General features: G+C 39.7%; 1 protein-coding gene across 6 annotated transcripts in view; it reads left to right on the top strand.

Moving 5' to 3' along the window:
• kcnc3b (potassium voltage-gated channel, Shaw-related subfamily, member 3b) overlaps nucleotides 1–15299 on the top strand; it is a 66035-nt gene that overhangs the window by 34147 nt on the left and 16589 nt on the right. For 3 of the 6 annotated variants that reach the window (XM_057323201.1, XM_057323200.1, XM_057323198.1), the window contains exons 3-4: nucleotides 2717–3704; nucleotides 3803–3991. In XM_057323201.1, the coding sequence (XP_057179184.1) occupies nucleotides 2717–3704; nucleotides 3803–3991 (1177 nt within the window). Of the gene's footprint in view, nucleotides 1–2716; nucleotides 3705–3802; nucleotides 3992–5577; nucleotides 7930–9320; nucleotides 11786–15299 lie in introns of those variants that run through there. The other 3 variants (XM_057323199.1, XM_057323197.1, XM_057323196.1) reach the window with 3 other exon arrangements.

Genomic DNA, 15299 nt, shown 5'->3' with positions numbered 1-15299 from the left:
GAGAGAGAGAGAGAGAGAGAGAGAGAGAGAGAGAGAGAGAGAGAGGGACAGAGAGAGAGAGAGAGAGAGAGAGAGAGTGAGAGTGAGAGAGGGACAGAGAGAGAGAGAGGGTTTAGGTTTAGGTCCCCACTAACATATAAAAACATGAACGCACACAAACACACACAGGAAGTGTCCCTGTAAACCATGTTTATGTTGTTATTCACGTCATTACACAGATTTGTGTCCTCATATACTGTGTATACAAACACACACACGCACACACACACACGCACACACACACACACGCACGCACGCACGCACGCACGCACGCACACACACACGCACGCACACACACACACACACACCATTGACTGATGAGTGCAAATGCATTGTTCTATGGCTTAATGTTGTATATTTTTCTTTTTTCTATAAGCCTTTACAAGTAAGGTTGATTTTTAAATTTTAGTTTTCTGTCGTAGCTTCATTCACTAAGCAGATTATGACATGTAAGGGATAACTTTATAGGTCCTCACAGATATAGAGACATGCAAAAACAGCCTGTGAGAACATTTGAAGGATTTGTGAAAAAAAAATGTAAAAGTGTAAATTTGAAACAATAAATATGAGGGTTTGGTGTTAGGTTTGTTTTAGCTTGCAATTGTTAAATGACATATTGTGTAAAACTACGTCCACTGTTATGTTTTTGTTGTTGTTTAATTTGAAGTCTGATTGGTGCGTAAATATATTCTAAAGCCTTTCCCTTACATTACTGAATGAAGAGACCTGTGTGTGAGTGTATGTGTGTACATCAAGACCAAGTTTAGGTTCTGGCACACTTTTAAGTGGACCATATACAGAAGAAAAGATGGTGTCTGGGGATCAGAAGATTCTCAACCTGTACAAAAAAGAAAAAGATGTTTACATGCTGTTCAGAGGGCTTCTCAAGCCACAGAAAACTCCAAACATGTATCAAAATTTTGGCAGAGAAAAAATACATACATACTGTCCTGACCTTCCATCCCTTGTCGTGTTTCACCCTCGTCCAGAAACCTGTACATCATGCCTTAATCGTTGTGAGGGAACTTAAAAAATCAATCAAACTCAAGTCTTTAAGACAAAGGTTAGGCTTAACGTCTTTAAAATGAAGGATCCGGTCATCTTACTCAGACAAGTTCAGGTCACACACCCGGAGTTCTTTACGTCCAAGCTACAGCATTCAAACTATTCTGCGCTCATTTTGTGTGTTCAGAGGACAGACCTGCAGTTTTACAACAAAAACAGACTAACCCAAATAGCCATCTGGAGACATCATGACATCATCCATTTATGTCTGTAGGGGACAAGTAGTTCAACTTTTGAGAACACAGACTTTCTTTGCGAACAATCTGGGAACATAATTTTTACCCAAATTGCACCGGTGAGGAGGTCTGGACAGCAGTTCCTGGCATTAAAAGTTAGGATCTGTTTCCATCCATAGACATGATATTGTCTTACCAATACTTAACATTGGATGTATAGATCATTAGAGTCCATATGGGGTCATTGATATGTGAAACTATGCATTGTCATCATGGCTATGAAAACTGATCCTGTACACAAGCGATCAATGTCTAACGGAAATGAGATCATGTCAAGCACAGATGATCATCTGATTGAAAGACTATTAATTATGCATTAGCCAATTTACAGATAGAGTCATGCCTAATACAAATGTGATTTATAAATTCACATCATACTAAATCTATGAAGTAACATCCATCCACTTAACAGAACCAATTAACCTATTAAATGCAAAACCTGTATATAACTCTTTCTTCTGTGGAACACAATAGAAGATATTTTGAGAAATGTCTTAGTGGTTTTGTGTTCATACAATGGAAGTCAATGGGTTCAGTGTTGTTTGGTAACCAACATTCTTCAAAATATCTTCTTTTGTGTTCTGAAGAAGAAAGAAAGTCATGCATGACATGAGGGTGAATAAAAGACGAAAGAATTTCATCATTGTTGGGTGAAACGTCCGTTTGAGTATTAACAGTTTTAAGGGCATGTCTACTCTGTAAAAAACTGTAATTTTACAGAATTTTACTCTTATTTACAGATTTTTCCTTGTATTTTTGAAATACCATAAAATTAGTCAAACTACAGAAAAATACTATACATTTACATAAAACCATGTAATGTTATGTGAAAAAAACTTTTATTTTACAGTATTTTCTGGCACCCCAGCTGTCTCATATCCTGTATTATTAATGTTTGATTCAATTATTTCATTTTGTTTCAATTCATTTAATTCCATCTTTTTTATTTCATTTAAATTCATTTAATTCATTTTTTAATGTATTCCATTGAATTTAATTTAGTTTTACAACCCTTTTCAAAGAGCAATCAATTGAATGTATCATTTATTTGTGATAATAATAATTGCATTGATATGGACAGAATAGAAAGCACTTTCGAGTTCTAGATTGCAAAAGGGATTTATTGAAAGGTTGTGGGTTTGCACCTATATGATGATGGCTTGTTAGAGAGTAAAAAGGGTTGGGGCCTCATCCGAGTTATTGGCACTGTGACCTTGAGCGAGGCACTTAACATCAAGTTACTGATGGGCCGGTTGTCCCAGTTATAAGCGCACCGTAAGTTGCTTTGGATAAAAGCATCTGCTAAATCACTACTTACTGGAACGATGGATGTTTGTTTTCTCTTCCTAACTCTCTCTCTCCTTCTTATTCTTCAGTATGTGGCATTTGGATCCCTCCTGTTCATTCTCATCTCCATTTCCACCTTTTGCATGGAGACACACGAAGCTTTTAACACCATCTACAACAGAACTGAGAACGTTACGGAGGGGAACGTCACGAAAGAGGAGATCGTGTACGAAGTGGTCACGGACAGTTGGCTGACATACGTGGAGGGCGTGTGCGTCATCTGGTTCACCATCGAGGTGATCACGCGCGTGGTCTTCTGTCCCGACAAGGCAGAGTTCTTCAAGAGCGCGTTGAACATCATCGACTTCGTGGCCATCTTGCCCTTCTACCTTGAGGTCGGTCTGAGCGGGCTGTCCTCCAAAGCGGCGAAGGACGTGCTGGGCTTCCTGCGGGTGGTGCGGTTCGTCCGGATTCTGCGTATCTTCAAGCTGACGCGTCACTTCGTGGGCCTGCGCGTCCTCGGACACACGCTTCGCGCCAGCACCAATGAGTTCCTCCTGCTTATCATCTTTCTGGCCCTGGGAGTTCTCATCTTCGCCACCATGATATACTATGCCGAGAGGATAGGAGCGAGTCCCGACGACCCCACGGCGAGCGAGCACACCACCTTCAAAAACATCCCCATTGGTTTCTGGTGGGCTGTGGTGACCATGACTACGCTGGGCTACGGAGATATGTATCCTGAGACGTGGTCGGGCATGCTGGTGGGGGCACTGTGTGCGCTCGCGGGTGTGCTGACTATTGCCATGCCCGTGCCCGTGATCGTCAATAACTTTGGCATGTATTATTCGCTGGCCATGGCCAAGCAGAAGCTGCCCAAAAAGAAGAATAAACACATCCCACGAGCCCCGCAACCCGGCTCGCCCAATTACTGTAGGCCGGACGCCCTCGCCATGGCCACGGCCTCGCCCCAGAGGATCCTGGGTAACGTGCTGGGCGGTGTCCTGGGGACAGGCGGGCTCACGGGTGATGTGGGCTGCCCTCTAGCTCAGGAGGAAATCATAGAGATTAACAGAGGTGAGATGGACATACATCAATAAAATGTCAAATGGGAAGATACGTATTCCTAAGAGTTCAGGCTGGACACAGACATCAATCTCTCTCTCTCTCTCCAGACTCAAAGCAGAACGGAGATGCTGCCAGCGCCGCTTTAGCAAACGAAGACTGTCCGACCATCGATCAGGTTCTCAGTCCAGACGAGCGCAGCCCGATGGGCCAAACCAGAGAACGGTACCAGCAGGACAGAGCCTGTTTCCTCCTCAACACGCGAGAGTTCCGACCCACTGATGGGAACGTGCGGAAAGGTACGTTCATGTCTTCTACATACCGGTTACACATGCTGACTCATATTCACACAGACCAACATCTCCACACAACCTCAGCCTGCTCCTCCAACATAAACCAAACAAACACGCTTGGTATTAAAGATGACTTTCTATAGCAGCATCTCTAAATGACATCCCTCAAACCATTTCAGACTTCTTCTCAGTCGTAATGAAAGCTGCTCTTGCAAGTGGAGCCCAAAATACATACTCTCGGGGTCTTTTCACACTTGGTTTGTTTTATCGGTGGAAAAGCAGTTTGTAAAGTTTGAAGTTTAAATGTGGATGAAACTGTCATATCCGAATTACAGTATATGAAATACAGATTTTATTATCAAGATAATATGCAACTTTGCTAACATTTTCATGTTTTGATCCACTGTGCTTATGGTTCATTTAAAATGGACTCAAGTGTGAAAACTTCCTTAAAAACATTGAAAATCGGACACTACATTGACTCTGTACTCGTTTATTTTCTTTCACTACATCAGTTTGCGTGTTTTGCGTCTGAATGATTTTGTCTTCGATAATATTAATAATCAATTTAATTCAAATCTCAAACAATTATGCCACTGCCCCTTGCCTCCCTTTTCTTATCTTCTTATGCACATTTTTACTCTCCATTTTTTCTTTTGTTCATTATGTCATTGATCTCAACACTAAAACACGACCCTGTTCTGTCACCATCAACGACCACGCCAATCTCTCTGGCACACACTGAAACACAATGACGTCATACCAACACAAACACATATACACACAAAACCCAAATCTGCATGACTGTGTCATTGTTGATAAGTGTGTCGATGTCTTGATGTTGTGTTGTTATCCTAGCAAGTGTCATGTGAAAAGAAAATGAAATGTTTTATTAAGCCACTGAATGTGAGTTAAGGTTGGGTTTCACACGCTCTCTGAGCGACACATTAGCTGGAGTTTTGCAGATTCAGACAGATTTCTTCACTTATCAAACTGCTGACTGTCTCACTCTTGGCAGTCATGAACACGCCATTTATCACCGAAGCAAGTATAAACTCAGCATAACCGAAAACTCCAGAACCCCAGAAGGACATGGTGTGGTGCATCATGTATTTCAGGTTATTTTCAACTGAATGTGTGTAACTTAAACACAACTTTTCTATTTGGAATTGTTGAAAATAACCTTGAATTTTGTGAAATGAGCGCCTTACGTTGGCAACAGGTCTTTCACGCCGTGAAATGTTGCTCAGAGGAGAATGAAAATCCAATCGTAACTCAGACTTGTTCAGATCTGTAACACTAACCTCGTACTGTCATGAAATGAACGTGTATGTGGGACAAAGTCAGACACTGTAGAGTTGTGTAACAAAGATAATTGACCGTTTTCAATGTCCTTTGAGATCCACTGCATTTACAAATGGAACCTGCTGCAGTGTGTGTGTGCGTGTGTGCAGGTGTGTGCGTGTGTGTGTGTGTGTGTGTGTGTGTGTGTGTGTGTGTGTGTGTGTGTGTGCTGTGCGTGTGCGTGTGTGTGTGTGTGCGTTTGCGTGTTCAGTGGGATCTCACACGTTCTGTATTGTCTTTCTCTTCAGGTTGTGTCATATCCCGCGTTTGTATGTTGGCTTCTTCATATATTCTCTCACTGTTTTACTGTCTACCCCCGTCCTCGCTGTATGTGTGTGCGCGCGTGTGTCGTGGTGACGTCGCTTTGTGTTTTCAATGTGTGTTCCTCACTCCACCGGTGACCTTTAACCCCGGCGCGATTCTGGACGCACGCACATGCACACCGAGGCAACGCACACGTACAGTACACGCAACTTAAATGTTGTTAAGGTGTCCATTGTGCTGAGTTAACTCTTCTCGCTGGGGTTAAAGGTCAGGGTACGATAGAGGTCTCGGTGAATTCAAATGAGCAGACATTCTCCGTTCTGTGTCACGCTACCAACACCGCGTGATCCGCATTTGAACCGTTTGAAAGCGAAACTGAGATGAAAACGACAACGTAGCACCGAAGACAAATACCGACAGTGATGTTGTGCGGCACAGCTCTGAGAATCTGCTCATACGACCTCAACCTGCTTCACTTCCTAGCGTAGCCCGGAAACTCCTATGAGAGTCTGTGAGTGTTAGCTTTTGTTGTGAGGTGTGTGTGTAACATTCTGACGTGTGACTGACTGGTTGACAGACAGACACTGGGATATTTGGACAGACTCACAGACAGACTGATGGTGAGAAGGTAAGAACGAACCGTAAAACCTTGGTAACTCCCACCGCCCCGGCCTTTATCCCGGCTTGAGCATTGTCTCCTGAGAGCGCAGAACCATCACTTCAACATCCAGAGAGTACATACTGATCTTCTCTTAAAAACGCGTTTGTGTGTGTGTGTGTGTGTGCGTGAGTTCAGCTCATTCAGCCAAAGCAGGATTGTTAACTCATTGGCCTCTTCTCTAGCCAAACTGCCCACCTGGATCTGTTCCAAAACCTAGCGAGTGTCCCTCCTAAACAGCCTTTTCAGGCATCCGAGGCGTGTTGCTGATGTAAAGGGTGTTCTGAGCAGCAGGAGACAAAACCAGTAATGCGTGCCCAGGGCAAAGGCATCATCGCAAATACAGTCGGGCCAAAGTTGATCGCTTTTTATTCCAATTTGATGTTAAACATTCCATAACATTTTTACATGCGTGTTGTGTAGTTGTACGTGGAGTGTAAACTGAGGCTTTGATTTGGGAATATTTTAGAAGACTTCAAAAAGATGTACACACAACACAAACAAATCTTACCTAGTCAAGAGCCAGAAATAAAGTAATACAACTTCAGCTAATGCAAGAGTTTTTTGTTTTTCAATGTTTTTTTGTAACATTGTATATGTTATTGCATTGTGCATTCCAATTAATATCAATCAAAGTGCAGTTGGGTTGTTTAGTAAACTAACACAACAAAACACAATAAAAACACGATGACATCATAAAAAACATGATTTTTTTCTGTTTTTGCAAATAAACTCAATTGTAGCATACACCTCATACTTTGATGGTGTCATCTATGGAGTTTAAATAGACCCAATACTCACGCGCATGCAATCCGCGCGCACACGCGTGATGCAAACGCGCATAATGATAACCACGCGCGGAAAGCTGCTCCGCGAGGGCGCATTTAAACTCCGTCAGTGAGCAGAACAGTATCCGCAAGCGGAAAAGAATCATCGCGCGAGCGCATCTCTGCTCCACGAGCAAAAACTCAGTCCGCGAGCAGAGCAGATTCTCTCTATGCTCTCGCAACTGCTCAACACTTGCTCGCTCGTTGAGTTGACTTCTGAGACTTTGGAGAATGCACGTGAGTTTTGGTTCTGTTTAAACTCCATAGTCATCTAACCCGAGGCAGAAATAAGAGCAAATTGTGTTTAAAAAAATACACTATTAAGACATCACTTGTGTAATACAATCCCAGAATGCATTGTGACACGCTCAACCATTTACATTCTAAGATGCCAGACTAATATTTATTATAAAATGTAGTTCCATAAAAGTCAACACGGTCACTTAAAAAAAACAGAAGAAAGTGTGTTTCACCCAACACTTGTGTGCACTTTATATTTGTTCTGCTTATTTGAGTACTAAAAGGCAACATCTCCTCAGTGCTTTAGCGTTATTTGTGTGAGGCGTATGAGTGACCGATAACAGAATTAGAGCATTTTAAAATCAGTCACTTATAATCTTGGGTTTCAGTTAGCGTAGCATGCTCCCTCAGAAGCACGCTGCCTAGACAGCAGACATGGAGGCAGCTCACTAGAGTTTGGAATGGATCCAAAGTGTCTCATTGAAATGGACATCACTCTGTTAATTTGGATTGATACAGAGAGTGAATAAAATACTTGGCGTGTCCGATTGACCAATGGGAGTCAATTTAAGATCTAAATATACTCGCCATATCTGGATTTCACAGACACACACACACACACACACACACACACGCACACGCACACACACACACACACACACACACACACANTGTTGTCATTTTTAATGAATGTTTCATTTCTATTCACAATGGAAGTGAATGGGGACTGGAGCTTGAACGCCTGAGTCACCATTCACTTTCATCAGAAAGGTTACAAATGATTACAAAATATTCATTTTTGGTTTAAGTGGCAAAGTAAATACATTCTGGTGAAGGGTTACAAAGATTTCATTATTTCATGTTTTCAGATTAATCATTTACAATAAGGCAAGAATCATATCCAGAGAAAGTAAATCGTGTTAATTTAGATTTCATGTTGAGGTTTGTCAATAAATTGTGTCTTTATCAGGTTTGTCTATAGCTTATATACAGTGAAAAAACGATGTATTTTAGGTAGTGGAATAAATATAATATCTGCCCCGATGATTCAATTTCATCATGAAATCTAAATGTTGTCATAATTAAATTGATCCCAAGTTGCAATTTTTTCAATATAAAATGCTAAAGGCACAAGTGCAAGTGAAGAATTTAGTTGCTTGAGTTCTATAATCAATGCATGGAGCTTTTATTTATTTTTCATTTCAAACACAAAAAACTCATCTCTCATCACACACACACACTCCTTCCACGTGTTTTTGACCTGCATGTCTGTGTTTCCTCTGCAACTGTGCATTTCCTATCCACAACCTTTGCAAATATCAAAACTCATAATTTAGAAACCCGTCGTGTCCGTCATGTTTCCATACATTTGGAACGATTGGATTACAGTTATTTCAGTATTTAAAAGGAAAATCTATTAATTCACTTTGGGCAGCGGTGTCTTGTCTGAACAGTAAGACGTTTCACAACAGCCTTTGTTTAGGTTTAAAAACTAGTTTGAGAAAACACAGAGCGCTATCAAAACAGCAGATCTGCTCTCCTGTTACACAGCTGTGCATTCCAGCGTGGTGAGCGGCATGCCACGACTGCGCCGCTGTGCGTTCTGGGCACAAGCCGATCGATAGAGCTTAATTGTGGGTAATGTGAACTCCCTCTATCTCTAACAGCCCGATGGTCGATACGCCGACGAACTGCCAGAACAGAGCGAGCTGAAAAAGCATCTCACTGGTAGTCGTGTACATGTGTCCTTCCTTGCATCATCCATAATCACCAAAAACTCATTATCGCCCGTCACGTGATGTCACTTCCTGTTTGTGTAAGCATTCATTTGAATATTATCATTGCCATTATCATGCACTGATGACTGATGCTAGGATGTTCACACGTGCCGAGCCGACCGTCACGTCAGGGCATCTAAGTGTGGTTGGGATATTTGCACATGTTGTCTTCATGTCTTTCCGCTCTGTGACTAACACTCATCTCATCCCTCATATATCTCCAGGCCGCCATTGCAGCGCAAGTGTTTGTAACGCGTGACTGTGGGTAGGTATATCATCTCTGTTTTAAATCTGTTCATCTTTATGTGTACTTTAAAGTATTCCTGTTTTACAGTAGGTTTGCAAACCTAGCGCTAGACATATGCTGTTGGTCCTGCTGTATATTTGAAACTGTATTAAAATACTAGAGAATACTACACTACATTTAGCACAGATATACTCATATCATACAAAATATAAATAATCTGAGACAAGTTTCACTCTGAGTGTTTGACATGAAGTTGCTGGCATTTAGTTTGGTATGGCTTGATTTTTTTCCCATTTAGATCCCTTACAAAAATAAGTTTTAACTGTATTTATATAGTACAGTTCTTTTAAACTAAAAAATAAGAAAGTATGTATACTTTATATTTCATGTATAAAAATGATATCTTACTAGAAACATAGTAGTGTACTTAAAGTGCAATTGTAAAAAAAACGTACTTCCAGTATAAAAACTACAAAACTATTACTTCACTGACAGTATACTTTAAAGTCGCAATGTGGGATTTTTAGCGACCACTAGTGGACCAATCTCTCAGTCGTCCGCTCACCCCTCCCTTCAGAAGCACGACGGTGGCCACCACAGTACAAAATGATGTCGTCAGCTGAGACAGTAGAAAGTAGCCGTTCAAGCAACGATGTTTCTTTACAAAGGTAAATAAAGAAAATATAGGGTTGGGCCGATAGACGATGCTACTGTCCATTGCTGATGGCTGACAGCCTGACAGACATCAGGATGTTGATTAAAAATCCCAAGTAATCTACCCAGCTCTGCCCACAACCCTCTGTGGAGCGGATAGAGCAGGGTCAGTGTACCTGTAAGTTTACTTGTAAGTTAGAATACAAGTTAAAAGTATAGTTGCAAACTAGTTGTGTTTACTTAAGTATTTATTACACATAAGTGTACTTAAAAGTATGCTTTTGTAAACTTGAAAGTGGGCCAATTTAGTCACAAGAAGTTTTGGAAAACGTACACTTACAAGTATAATACTAGTACATTATTATTAGTGCCTACTACATTAAATATAAAATAAAATAAACGAATACATAGTAAATAAATATACTTTACTCGAGTATACTTAATGTACTTGAAGTTGACTCATTTTTGTAACGGATTTGATGTGTTGATTCATGAAAAGCATTACATTACTTTGAATATATTAAATACCATATTAATTACATGAACAAAAAAAATCAAGTCATTCAGATTTGAAGTTATTTCTGATGAAAGTTTGTGGACAGTTTGTGCAATTTTTCCTCATTTATTTTTCCAAATTTATTCCATTCACATTTATGCGTCCGGCAGATGCTTTTATACAAATTGAATTAGGCTACAGTACATTCAAGCTGTACATTTTTTACCACAGAAACACTAGGTTTCAGGTTACTTGTTTGCCCAGTTTTTGACCTCCTGTCATACAAACTTCAGCGTTCAGTGTTGTGAGCGCCATCACTCGCACACCTTCTCCATCCAGCATCCATCAATTCCATTACATTTATTTACTCTTCCTGTCTTATTCCACTCCTGCTAATGCGCTCGGCCTCCTGAGGAATCCGTTTAAAAGCTCTCACTAGACAAACATAATAAAAAGGGGGTGTGGCCGTCTCAATTGTGTTGAGAGGTAAAAGAAAGCACAAAAGTTGTTTTTGTTTGTGGGTGTGTTTTAACCGGCACATGAAGGTACAGGTTGAGATGTTCTTGGAGTATGTGATTAGTGTGGCGTACTGTTCTATACCCAGAACCCAATCTGTGCCATACTCAGACGCGCTGCCGTTGTGCAGTAACTTAGAGTGTATAATGTGCCGGTTAAAAGGTTTCTAATGCAGACATCAGCGGTCGGAAAGAGACAGTTCTGGGCTGATGGTTTTCTGAGGATGAAGTCATTCAGCTGGAATTCAGATGTACAGGAGTGGCCAAAAGTGATGTCTGGAGGACATATCTAAATATTTGCTTTAAATGCTCAGGTTTGATTAAACCAGCAAAATATGGATGTATGGTGCTTGTAAAGAAATGTATTTGAAATAAATATCGGACAATATGCACTCTAAAAAATGTAACTGGGATTTTACCTAAAACCATTTACACTCAAAAAAAAGCTGTGAAATCAATGAAGAATATACTGTTTAAAAAATGAAGTAAACCTGAGTAACTCAAATATTTCTATAATTCACCTGAAAAATAGTAAGTGTATTAAATGCACTTAAATAACATCAGTCAATTTTTTTAATCAATGTTTTAATATGTTCTACTAAAAATATCTCAGAGCAAGCACTGAATACAGACATATGCGTTATTAATATTTTGTTGATCTTCTCTTGTTTTTGACAGTTCATTTTAAGCACAACTACATGACATAACATACGTAAAATGTTTATATTATTAACTAATTCGTTTATTATTAAATATTTCAAGTAAAGGAAAAGATGTCACTTTTCGCCACTACTGTATGTGCAGTAAAATCAAACTGGAGGTGTTTTTTAAGGTAGTTAATATTTTAAACATTCTGATCGAACATAAACGCTCACCCGTACATGTGATAGGCGAGGGTACAGCGCGGAACAGTGGATTGTATCCGGTCATTGAAATAGGGAGATTCCGACCTCGATAGGAATACTAGTTGTTGTTAAAAACATAAAGACATGAATTGTTTATGCACTCATACTGCTTATGTTTAAGTTTGTTGAGGGTTGAGATGCACATAAGAAGAGTTTCAAATTGACGAGATCTTGTGTTGGATACCAATGCTTTGGTCGAGATAGTTGAGTAGGTTGGATATGTGGATCGTTGGAGTAGAAAGGCTGAAGCTAGATTAGTGTAAAGTTGCATTTGTGGTGGCTTGCTTGTGTATTTATATTAGAAGTGTCGGTAAGTGTTGGGAGTTGGTGCGGTGGAATTGACTAGACCTATAAGAGAGTATAAGGTGAATTGCAAATGCTGATATATGTATTGTGGAGACAAATCACTGCAAATGTCAGTCAACACAAATCATTATATAAAAGATAGCAAGGTGAAGAAAATGTGAAACTCAAAAAGAGTTAAACTATTTAGTATAATTGTGAGTAGCAATACCAAACTGGTATAATCAACATGCCAACGAGAACACTTAGGACACAGTCGAAAAGCAAACAGGTATATATGCCAGTATGCTTTGAGAGTGAGGATTTGCGCTCACGTACCATTGGTTTCTTAAGAAAAGTCGGAACAACAAATCAAGAAAGACACAGAGGGGTTCCTGTTTGGCAATATATACCTCTAACTCACAAGAGACCACACGTGACAAGACTTTTTATTCAAAAGCTCAATCACTTTCATTTTTCCGTGTTATAGATTTTCTTGGCAGAGTTGTTTTTCTTCGTTGGGTCGAGATTAAGGCGGGTCACAAAACTTGCATCCCCCCAATCCACTCACCAATCTCATCTCATCCTCTTCCTCTCATCTTCTCTTCATCCTGACACAGACAAGCACAAGTGTTGAGACTAATTGAATACCATCGATGACGAGTATCATGCGAGTGATTATAATGGTGGAAGCTACAAGTTTGTATCATTGCGTGTGGTCGTCGGGTGTCCTCTAGGCTAATGGTTGAGGTTTCAAGCATCGCAGTGGAGTAGTTTTAAACGTTGGAAGGAAATGCAGAGGAATATCCTTATTTAAACCACATACCACACTAAATAAGGCGCTGTCGTAAAACTTTTTGTTTGATTCTATCAACTACAAACAGACTTCGTCGGGGAGAAGCGAGCACAAGATCAGTTAAATCTACAATCGATCAAATCAGACCTATCATTGATACGGAATGAAAACTAGATCAGATGTTAAGGTTCTAATTGACATAACACAGATGTCTTTCTACGAAGGTGACTGACAATCTGGATTGTTATTCGAGGGGACTCTGTAAAAGATTGTCAAGAATAGAACACTCCAGTAGCTGTCTGGTTCTTTGTTTAACCTAACTGGAACCCTGCTGAGCTGCTGGCCCATCGCTTGCTGTCTATGGAGTACACGTCTTTATTTTGAAGTGAACGCTCATAAGCAATAACGTTATCACACAAACATTCACACGTTTTCAAGCTTTAACTATTTTTATTGATATTTGTTGGATATGGTTCAAATACAAATTTATAATTGTGGATATATCACTGAAATGGTCACAATGCACTATGGGATTGCTTGTTCTGCAAAGGACAACACAATCATTGTGTTATATTTTTATTATTATTTGGAAAAGTCTCTGTTGCTTATGATGCCTAAAAATGTTGTCTAGGTAGGCGGCTCACTAGGTTTTATAATTAAGATTGAATCAAATTAAAATCATTGCAGTAGGGTTCAGAGAAAAAGACCACCGTCTGGTTTCCTTGACAACCTCCCAAAACATCCAGTTACACGTCACCTGACTGTGATGTCATAGAAGCCTTCATTTGCATATTATATGAATCCTTGACATTGAGAAAAAGACTTTGTCTGAGAGATTTGTGAGTTTGTAAATAAGGCTTGTAGGATCATTCATTCAAGTGAAGTGAGGACACTAGCAGCGGCCTTCCGCCCACATATCAGATCTGCATCTCTCTCTTTCAATTTCTACATGTGTGCTTGTCTGGGAGAGAGAGAGAGAGAGAGAGAGAGAGAGAGGGGGGAATGTGGGAGAAGTTTGCCGCGCGTCGACCACAGAAAAAACACTCTGCAATAAAAACAAACAGGAAAAATGAAAGGTTTGCTTTGAAAGTAGAACAACGGCCTGAGCGCGCACACATCCAGACACGGAAAGTGCTGAGTCAAGTCTGATAGATATACACATACACACACACACATAATTTGTCTTTTATAAGTTTCTGCACATTCACAAACAAATACATGTGCACCTGTCTAAAATAAAACACAACCACACACAAATACAAATAGCACACATGCACACACACACACACTTTCTATCACGTCCATTCAAATACATCCAAAATTGGTCAAACACAATTGTTTGCACAACCAACAAACTTAAATTATGGCGTGATTCATGGTTTTATGTTTACACAATGATTTAATGAACGGTTCAATGAGGCACTTTTACACTTCACTAGTTACATGTAGTTGGTTATGTTGACATGTTTATAACTACCTTAAAAAACACCTCCAGTTTGATTTTACTGCACATACAGTAGTGGCGAAAAGTGACATCTTTTCCTTTACTTGAAATATTTAATAATAAACGAATTAGTTAATAATATAAACATTTTACGTATGTTATGTCATGTAGTTGTGCTTAAAATGAACTGTCAAAAACAAGAGAAGATCAACAAAATATTAATAACGCATATGTCTGTATTCAGTGCTTGCTCTGAGATATTTTTAGTAGAACATATTAAAACATTGATTAAAAAAATTGACTGATGTTATTTAAGTGCATTTAATACACTTACTATTTTTCAGGTGAATTATAGAAATATTTGAGTTACTCAGGTTTACTTCATTTTTTAAACAGTATATTCTTCATTGATTTCACAGCTTTTTTTTGAGTGTAAATGGTTTTAGGTAAAATCCCAGTTACATTTTTTAGAGTGCATATTGTCCGATATTTATTTCAAATACATTTCTTTACAAGCACCATACATCCATATTTTGCTGGTTTAATCAAACCTGAGCATTTAAAGCAAATATTTAGATATGTCCTCCAGACATCACTTTTGGCCACTCCTGTACATCTGAATTCCAGCTGAATGACTTCATCCTCAGAAAACCATCAGCCCAGAACTGTCTCTTTCCGACCGCTGATGTCTGCATTAGAAACCTTTTAACCGGCACATTATACACTCTAAGTTACTGCACAACGGCAGCGCGTCTGAGTATGGCACAGATTGGGTTCTGGGTATAGAACAGTACGCCACACTAATCACATACTCCAAGAACATCTCAACCTGTACCTTCATGTGCCGGTTAAAACACACCCACA

Source organism: Triplophysa rosa, linkage group LG23 (assembly GCF_024868665.1).
Source record: "Triplophysa rosa linkage group LG23, Trosa_1v2, whole genome shotgun sequence".
NCBI classification, from domain to species: domain Eukaryota; kingdom Metazoa; phylum Chordata; class Actinopteri; order Cypriniformes; family Nemacheilidae; genus Triplophysa; species Triplophysa rosa.
The sequence above is the reverse complement of the archived record's forward strand: the minus strand, read 5'-3'. Positions and strand labels throughout refer to the sequence as shown.